Here is a 9,598-nt window from a genome sequence, read left to right on the forward strand (position 1 = left end):
GTAAAGGAAAGGGGGAGATTACTGCAATGACGACGTGACAGAACCACCACAAAGATAGAACCAGACGAAGGCCAGGCCGAAGCTTGCTCTTGAGACAGGAAGACCGCGAAGACAGATGCTGCGCAGGCCCAGTCAAGCCGCTCCACTCTCCCACCTCCTCCCCGCCTCTTGCCCCGCCCCGAGTCGCAGGGCCCGCAGCACAGTCAGCTGACGCGGCGTGACGGAGGTCACGTGACGGTGGGCGGGGCTACAGGCGCAAGCGCAGATCGTGCGCGTCTGGATCAGCTGACCGGAGGGGGCGATTTGGCTGAGGTAGGCCGCCGTCTGCCGCCTCGGAGTCGTCGCCGCCGCCGGCGCCGTCGCCATAGCCATGGCCAGTCAGTCGCAGGGCATCCAGCAGCTGCTCCAGGCGGAGAAACGGGCCGCCGAGAAGGTGTCCGAGGCACGCAAGCGTGAGTTTGGGGTTGAGGCAGCCCGGCGTGGCGCGAGGCCAGGGATTGCGGCTAGGCCGCGAGGGGTGGTAGGTGGATTAGGACCGAAAAACTGTGGACCAGACTGGGGAGGGGGATGGTTACAGTCGGGGATGCTTGTGTGACTCGCAGGTCTCCAGATCCGAGCCTCTCGAAGTCTTGTAGGTCGCCTGAGAGCTGCGATGTGGACTAGTAGAGAGGGTGTGGAATCAATAATCGGGACGACCTTCTTAGGGCCTGGGAGGCGAATAAAATGGACTGTCCAAACGGAAGTTATTGTCTCCATCGTTTACGCTGTTACCCAGCCTGGAAACGGTCCTCTTCGCCACGTCTCAGACCCTCCCTCATTCGCCATGTTTAGTCACTCGGCAAGGCATTATTTGTTCACTTTTCTCCATCCCTGCAGCCAGCATCTTAGTTCCGGACGCCAAGTTTTCTGAGATGCCCGTAGCAGCCTAGTTCGTTAATTCCTTAATACGTGCCAAACGCAATACGCTGTTCATTTGTGGTTTCTTATTGCAGTTTTCAAAGCCCCAGTGAAAGAAGCAGCTATTGGGTAGATTAATTGCGGGTGAGAGGAGGGCTAGAGTTGAGAAATGAGAGGTTACTAAAGAACTTAATAGGAGGATCGAATCTAATTGTTGAGTGGGAGACTTCCTCCTCTCCAATTCATTCTTCTCACTGTAGTCAGAGTCATATATCTCAGTTGCCACTCTGATTTCCTCCTATAGTCACCAGACCTTGAGTGTCTGCAGAATAAAACCTAAATTCCTTAAGAGGGTGTAGGAGGTGCTTTTGAATCAGGCTCTGTCTGTCTTCTCTAATCTCTTAGGTATTGCTCAAAGACACGTTGGTTTATATCACCTTCAAGCCTTTGCACAGTTGGTTCCTGATTGGAAAAGCCTTTTCCTACTTTACTCTCCTTATTCTCAAACACATAGTCTTCCTTCAGATCTTAAAATTTAGGTAATAGTTCTTCCAGGAAACTTGCCCTAACTTGGTCTTTACCCCTCAGACTAGGTTAGACCTCTTCCCCAAGTGCCTATTTCTGTCCTCACAGTGCAGTAACCTGTTTCTTTATATGGCCCACTTACTAGGATAAGCTCCTGGAGAACAGGAACTGTGTCTAATTAAACTTTTATTTATTCAGTTTCCCATCTGGCGAGATAGATGTTTCTATTCCTATTTTACCCATGGGAAAGTTGGGACCCAGAGAAAAATGATATGACCATACCCTGGGACACAACATAGCTGGGGTAAAAATACCAAAAACTGGTAATTTCAGTATTGTCTTGATTTTTTTTTTTTTTTCCCAATCATAAGATTTACACTCTTCACCCGTACTCAAGCCTGGCTCTGGTACTTTCTCAGTTAGGGGTCATATGATACTTTGTATTTCATTGAAAGAGCTTTTTTTGAGGAGGGCTGGAGATAGGAAGAAATTTTCTGTTCTTGCTCTGGTGACTGGAAAGTTCTGTGTTCCTCATGGAGTATTCTCATCATACTCTTGATGAGTATTTCCAGAATGACTTCTCAGAGTGTGTCTTATGATGGAGCATCAGCAACAGAAGTTGTATCTGTTGGGAAATGTGTGAGAATATTTGGGGAAAGTGCAGGGACAGTTACTTGGCATATGGTTAAAAATGATTGAGTGCCTTGGAGGTAGGGCACTCAATAGGGTAGGGTATGATTGTGATTTACACCTTCCTTTTTCCTGTCAGACCTGGTGCAGAGACTTGTATATCTCCAGTAGCTGTTACGTAATGATGGAAAGAATTTGTGTTAAAGATTTAAATTTATGTCTAATATATATCTCAGGATTTGCAGTAGTTAGGAATAGAATTATTAAGACCTACAATTTGAAAAAGTTATTGCCTTTCTTGATCTGTAATCATGGTTGACACACCCAGTTAGGAATTGGAAAGACAGTACATGATGCAGTACAATGGTCCAGCCCAGTTTTTCATGAAATCATTGTGTCATTGGAGTGAAACAGCAATGCTGGCCGGTACATGTAAGGCCCTCAAAAACAAACAAACGGACTTAAATTATTTCCTGCTCAAATACTTTTTGGTTTTCTGAGAAGCAAATCAGAATTGAATTTTGAAGATGTTTGCTGACAGGCAGAGAATGGTTTTCTGTGACTGTGGTTTTCATTCTGTCTGCCCTCTGATGGATGAGGAAAAGAGGCTTGTGCAAGCTTCCTGATGGGAGGGACTGGCTGTGGGGAAAACTGGATCTTCAACAGTTAGAACTGGAAATGGGACAACAGACTGGTTCAAAATTGGGAAAGGGATACATTGAGGCTGTATATTGTTACCCTGCTTATTTAATTACATGTGAATATATCATGCGAAATGCTGGGCTGGATGAATCACAAGCTGGAATCAAGATTGCTGGGAGAAATATCAATAACCTCAGATAAGCAGATGACACCACCCTTAACGGCAGAAAGTGAACAGGAATTAAAGAGCCTCTTGATGAAGGTGAAAGAGGAGAGTGAAAAAGCTCACTTAAAACTCAGCATTCGAAAAACTAAGATCATGGATTCCAGATCCATCACTTCATGGCCAATAGATGGGAAAACGATGGAAACAGTGACAGACTTTTATTTTCTTGGGCTCCAAAATCACTGTGGTCAGTGACTGCTTTCATGAATTTAAAAGACACTTGCTCCTTGGAAGAAAAGCAATGACAAACCTAGACAGCATATTAAAAAGCAGAGATTACTTTGTCTAGTCAAAGCTGTGGTTTTTCCAGTAGTCATGTATGGATGTGAGAGTTGGACCATAAAGAAGGCTGAATGCCGAAAAATTGATGCCTTTGAACTGTGGTGCTAGAGAAGACTCTTGAGAGTTGCTTGGACAGCATGAAGATCAAACCGGTCAATCGTAGAGGAAATTAACCCTGTTACTCATTGGAAAGACTGATGCTGAAGCTCCAATACTTGGGCCACTTGATGGGAAGAACTGACTCATTGGAAAAGACCCTGATGCCAGGAAAGCTTGAAGGCAGGAGGAGAAGGAGAGGACAGAGGATGAGATGGTAGATGGCATCATTGATCCAATGAACACAAATTTGAGCAAACTCCAGGAGATGGCGAAGGACAGGGAAGCCTGGTGTGCTGCAGTCCATGGAGTTGCAAAGAGTCAGACGCGACTGAGTGCCTGAACAACAGTAGCAAGAGAATGGTTAACCTTAAGTAATTAACTCGGGGAGCCATGGGAGTTGGGAGTGATTGCAAGTGGTATTGTGAAAATGTGGGGCTACTGTGTAATATTCAGGCCAAGTTAAAATTTGTTGGTTTGGGAAATAACCTTGGCTTTGTTGGCCTTGAATGTATAGCTGATGAGGAGGTTGGCATGTGGAGTATTGGGGTAGAGGTCAGCTGGAGCAGACCCTAAGTGGTGGGCCGTAAATAGTACTGGAGAAAATACATACCTAGAGAAATACTCCTTTTGTTTGTTTTAGACTAGCCTCCTTTAGTATTAATGTCCTGGGGTTATCATCAGTCCAAAATTCTGTTGTTACTCAGGAGTTATTGCTATTGTTGTTTAGTCTCCAAGTGGTGTTTGACTCTTTGCAACCCCATGGACTGTAGTTTGCTAGGCCCCTCTGTCCATGGGATTTCCCAGGCACGATCAGGAGGTGGAAGGTTAAATTCAGTTTCATTCATCTACATGGACTGTGTGGGATTTGGGCAGTTGATATGCAGTCAATTATAAGTTTTCTTTTATTTTTTAATTCTTTTTAAAATTTTAATTGGAGGATAATTGTTTTACAATGTTGTGTTGGTTTCTGCTGTACAACAGCATGAGTCAGCTAGTTGTATACATATATTGCCTCCCTCTTAGGCTGCCCTCCCAACAGCTTGCTTTTAAGATGCAGAATGTCTTTCACTCTGAATTAAATAATTGTTCAGATTGATTGCCTAGGACCTCCCACCCCACCCCCCAATTTGTGTATCTGAGAAATTTGGACAGAGAAACTTACTGATCTTGAGGTCCATTTTCATAAAAACTATGCTCTTCCAGAAACCAGAGCCTCTGTGTTTCCTCACTTAGATGCTTGTACAGTCTTATGTCCAGTGCTCCACATCTGAGAAGAATATTAGTTTCCAATATTACATCATCTGTTTCATTAGTTACAGTTTAGGTTGACATCCTTTGGGAGCATATTAGCCACCTCGGTAAGCTAGCTGAGCTCCGATTATAATCAGCAGCATACTTAAGTGTTTTACTTCTCAGGGAGAGAATTCCGCAGATGGCTTATGTTGCCCATTTTATGTTGATTCTTAGTAGTTGAGGTTGAGAAAATATTCTGACACATTCCAAAGTGTTTTGCATAATTTTTACTGTCTGTTAGTATAGAAGGTGGTCCTTTTTATCGAGTCACTTCCCAGTGAAGTACAGTCTAGTCAAGTACAGGAGGTGGGAACCTGTACTATTGGTTAGCTCAATTCCCTTTCTCCCTCTTCCTTACACGTGTCTCTTGAGACTGTATCTTGAACCTTTGTCACTGTTTATGGTTAGAATTTACCATCTCAGTCTCTGCTTCCTCTTCTGCTTGTCTCTTAACCACTTCCTTTGAAAACAGGAAAGAACCGCAGGCTGAAGCAGGCCAAAGAAGAAGCCCAGGCTGAAATTGAACAGTACCGCCTGCAGAGGGAGAAGGAGTTCAAGGCCAAGGAAGCTGCGGTGGGTCCAGTGAATTTTCATTATTGCCTTAGTTTCCTGAGGCTTCGTTCTTCTCCCTTTCCCCTTAGGCTCCCAAAATAGTCAGCATAGCTCAGTGATTCTGATGCTGGTAAAAATTTGAAAACTGTGTTATTGGATGCTTAGGCTGGATCCCTCAGGATGATTAGTTTTTAACATTTGAATTCTAGTCTTCACTTAGATAAATAATGAAATTATTAATAGATATAATTAGATATTAAATATAGATAACTTTATGGAGATATATGTGATTTAATATATATTAAATGTAGATAATATTAAATATCTTTAAACGGTGAATGTGTGCCTGATGCAGAGGATCAGCTGTGAACAGAAATAGACATGGTCCTTAGCTTAGAGTCTGGTGGTCAGGGACACTCAGTAATAAAACATAAGTCACACAAATGGACAACTGAAGAGGACTGCGATGGTCATAAACATGAATTCTATGGAGCTCTGCTTTAGTTTAGTATAGATAGTAACTTACCAGTAGAGGCTAGACCACGATGCACGTGATGTATATAATATGGTACAAAAACAGATCACAGAAAGCACAGAGGAAGCAGGGGAAATTCGGGAAAAGGTAAAGGATGGAAGAGGCTTTATAGAGGGAAAACCCTCCATCTGGACTTCTGGATACAGGTAATAGAAAGCAGCTCAAGCTGGTTTAAGCAAAGTGGGATTTGTCAGCCTACATGATTGGAAACCCAGGTAAAGACTGAGTTCCATTTTGATCTATGAGCTTAAATAATGCCTTCAGGGCTACTTCCGTCTCTGCCTTTATGGGCTTCATTCTTGAGTTCTACATTGTGGCCTACCAGATCCAGGTACACACCCTCCCAGGTCCAACTCCAGCGATTAAAGGGTCATGCCTCTCTCTTAGTAAGTAGCCAAAGTTTCGTTCATCTTTGCACTGGGCACTGACTGCTATTTAAACTTAAAATGGGTCTGGGTTTCTTACTCATGAATTGGTGGTGTAAATTGTCAGCCTGCCCACAAGACAGTGTAGAAATAGGGGTGGCCATCTTCTCCTATTTTTGCATTGATGCTGCCTTTGCTTATAGAGATCTCATGCATGAGATCTGAGTTTTTAGCAGTATTCCATTGTAACTGCTTCACTTTTGCGACTTCTGGGGCTTGCCGTATAGTTGACCTACTTTAGAATAGAATAGAGGTAGTGGATTTTTCCAGCTCCCCCCCCGCCCCAAGTAAGGATTATGGACTTTTAAAATACGGGTAAGCAGCTGAGCCAACCATTATGAAATGCTCGAAGATATTCCTACCGTATGAACAGTGATAGTATGAAGAGCCCTAGGTTTGACTTATCTGCTTGTTCACTTGAACCTTTTTGAGTGAAGGAATATAATTAACATATGTAATGAGGTGACAGCAGCTTAGGTGTTAGAAAGGGTCAGGCACAAAAAAGTGATGCCTTAAGAACCTGATGGGTCACATTCTGATAAAGTAGCTGCAACAGTTAACAATGAGAAGACAGTAAATGAAAGTTTATCTATCACTCTGTGTGAAATTGTAAATAGAAACTGAAGAGGTAAGACATCTGTGCACCAAAATTTCAAGCAATAAAACAGCAACAGTGAGAGGATAGTTCCCCTCACCTGCAGTCCTGCAGTCCTCAGAGATAACCACTGTTAATAGTTTCTTGTGTATTCTTCTAGAATGTTTATATTTAAATGAACAGATGTCATGTGTTCATAATACTGGTGAATCCACTGCTGAAGTGCTAAAACATTAACTAGTCATAGTAAAGCTGTATATTCCTCCTAAATTCCATCTCCCTGGTGTTAAAAAGCAGAGACATTACTTTGTCAACAAAGGTTCATCCAATCAAGGCTATGGTTTTTCCAGTAGGCATGTATGGATGTGAGAGTTGGACTGTAAAGAAAGCTGAGCACCGAAGAATTGATGCTTTTGAACTGTGGTGTTGCAGAAGACTCTTGAGAGTCCCTTGGACTGCAAGGAGGTCCAACCAGTCCATCCTAAAGGAGATCAGTCCTGGGTGTTCATTGGAAGGACTGACGCTGAAGCTGAAACTCCCAATACTTTGGCCACCTTTTGTGAAGAGCTGACTCATTGGAAAAGACCCTGATGCTGTGAAAGATTGAGGGCAGGAGGAGAAGGGGACGACAGAAGATGAGATGGTTGGATGGCATCACCGACTCAATGGACATGAATTTGGGTGGGCTCCAGGAGTTGGTGATGGACAGGGAGGCCTGGCTTGGTGTGGTTCATGGGGTCGCAAAGAATTGGACACAACTGAGTGACTGAACTGAACTGAGTGTTACTTTTTAAGAGGTTTTTTTTTTTTTTTAAATACCACATATCTCTCCCTTTAAAAACTACACTAGGAGATACTACTAACCACCAGGCCTCAGTTGTTGGGTCTTCAGGTTCATTCCAGTCTCTGGTTAAGGCTGCACATTAGACTCTAGAGAGATGTGACTGTGTCCCTCTCCGGGATAATTTCCCAGGAGTGGAAGTGCTGTGCAGTTTGTTTACCTTTTGTTCAGTGTTGAAAAGTCAGCCACCTAAGTGACTGTATCAGCTTCTGCTCCCACAAATTGTGGGAACGCTGATTTCCAGGAATGCTAACTTCTGGGAACGCTGACTTCTCACATGCTCTTTGGTCACAGTGTTACATTTCCTGCTGCTGATTATTTATATTCATGATGAAACTGGGTTTCTTCAAAAGTCTGAAGTCAGTCAGTTCAGTCGCTCAGTCGTGTCCGACTCTTTGTGACCCCATGAACTGCAGCATGCCAGGCTTCTCTGTCCATCAACAGCTCCCAGAGCTTGCTCAAACTCGTCCATTGAGTCGGTGATGCCATCCAACCGTCTCATCCTCTGTTGTCCCCTTCCCCTCCCGCCTTCAATCTTTGCCAGCATCAGGGTCTTTTCCAGTGAGTCAGTTCTTCACATCAAGTGGCCAAAGTATTGGAGTTTCAGCCTCAGCATCAGTCCTTCCAATGAATATTCAGGACTGTTTTCCATTGGGATTGACTAGTTGGATCTCCTTGCAGTCCAAGGGACTCTCAAGAGTCTTCTCCAATACCACAGTTCAAAAGCATCAATTCTTAGGTGCTCCGCTTTCTTTATAGTCCAACTCTCACATCTGTACGTGACTATTGGAAAAACCATAGGTTTGACTAGATGGACCTTTGTTGGCAAAGTAATATCTCTATTTTTTAGCATGCTGTCTGGGTTGGTCAGAAAGCTGCTTATTAAAAGTCAGAAAGCTGCTTATTAAATGTTCATCCTGATGTTCCCTCTGTTGTCATTCCCTGAATCCAGGCTCTGGGATCCCATGGTAGCTGCAGCACTGAAGTAGAGAAGGACACCCAGGAGAAGATGACCATCCTTCAGACCTACTTCCGGCAGAACAGGGATGAAGTCTTGGATAACCTCTTAGCCTTTGTCTGCGACATCCGTCCAGAAATCCATGAGAACTACCGCATAAATGGATAGAGGCAGAAGAAAAGTGCCTATTCCGTGGATTGGCGTTTTGAATGCCTTCATGGAACATGAGGCTTCATTTAGCAAGGCTTGAGTTATATCTTATGAAAAGGCATTAAATTATTTCTGTATATTATATAGTAGGTCCCTTCACTTTTTGCAGAATCGCCAACGTAGATTCTTTGTACAGGCTTGGAGCTTATCCAAAGATATGTATCTTTTTATCTCATATTTCTTAGAAATTTAATGGATATATGTTGTCTGTTTTCTATGCCTTTTCACTCAAGCAGCATATTATCAACACTGACTTTTTCTTTCTTAGATAGTTTTTTAAAACCCAATTTTCTTAAGAAAGAAAGGGATTAAAACATTTTTTTCCCTAAATCTTTCTTGAAGGTCAGGGGCTTTATCTATGAAAAAGTAGTAAATAGTTATTTGTAACCCATGTGAAACAGCAGCCAGCCTTAAAATAGTCCGTTCCAACTAAGGGTTAGAACAATGGTCCTAGTGTTGGGCTGCTCTTAGTTTCTTATTCACACTTGCTAGATGGTAGAATTCAACTTGTTACACGTTACTACTTGTGTATTGATACTGTACTGCTAATCATTTAAAAGTAAAGACTGTCGTGCGTTTTCCTCCTCTCAGCTGCATCCTCTTTGATAATGCAAAATGTGCTTTGACCCAGATGTTCTGCAGAATTTCACTAAGGAAGTTAGATTAGTACATGTATCACACACACATTTGCGTGCTTATTGAGAAAATATTCATGGTATGCACCTTAGCAGGAAGGAAATCACTGGTGATTTCATCCAGCAGCTGTTTTGAAAAATAGCAATCAACTAGAAAGTATGAAGTTTGCTTTTTCTTGAGAGCCTCCTGTCCTGGGGCAGCCTTACATTTCCTTACAGGAGGGTTAAATGCTTAGTGTGGAACCTAAGGTAA

The 9,598-nt window shown here is 43.0% G+C and overlaps 1 protein-coding gene across 1 annotated transcript; it reads left to right on the top strand.

Moving 5' to 3' along the window:
* The first annotated feature begins 200 nt into the window (after nt 1-200).
* On the top strand, nt 201-9,300 carry ATP6V1G1 (ATPase H+ transporting V1 subunit G1). Its single transcript, XM_040237526.1, has 3 exons — nt 201-452; nt 5,067-5,167; nt 8,495-9,300. Exons 1-3 carry the CDS (start codon nt 371-373, stop codon nt 8,666-8,668), a joined length of 357 nt encoding a protein of 118 aa, XP_040093460.1. The 5' UTR covers nt 201-370; the 3' UTR covers nt 8,669-9,300.
* Nucleotides 9,301-9,598: the final 298 nt, after the last annotated feature.

The sequence above is a fragment of the Oryx dammah genome, unplaced genomic scaffold (genome assembly GCF_014754425.2).
Source record: "Oryx dammah isolate SB20612 unplaced genomic scaffold, SCBI_Odam_1.1 HiC_scaffold_1, whole genome shotgun sequence".
NCBI lineage: Eukaryota > Metazoa > Chordata > Mammalia > Artiodactyla > Bovidae > Oryx > Oryx dammah.

Excerpts from the sequence above, each read along its gene's own strand:
- ATP6V1G1 (XM_040237526.1), top strand. The coding sequence starts at position 371 with ATGGCCAGTCAGTCGCAGGGCATCCAGCAGCTGCTCCAGGCGGAGAAA. Across the intron at positions 453-5,066 it reads GGTGTCCGAGGCACGCAAGC|GAAAGAACCGCAGGCTGAAG; the intron begins GTGAGTTTGGGG and ends CTTTGAAAACAG. Across the intron at positions 5,168-8,494 it reads TCAAGGCCAAGGAAGCTGCG|GCTCTGGGATCCCATGGTAG; the intron begins GTGGGTCCAGTG and ends CCCTGAATCCAG.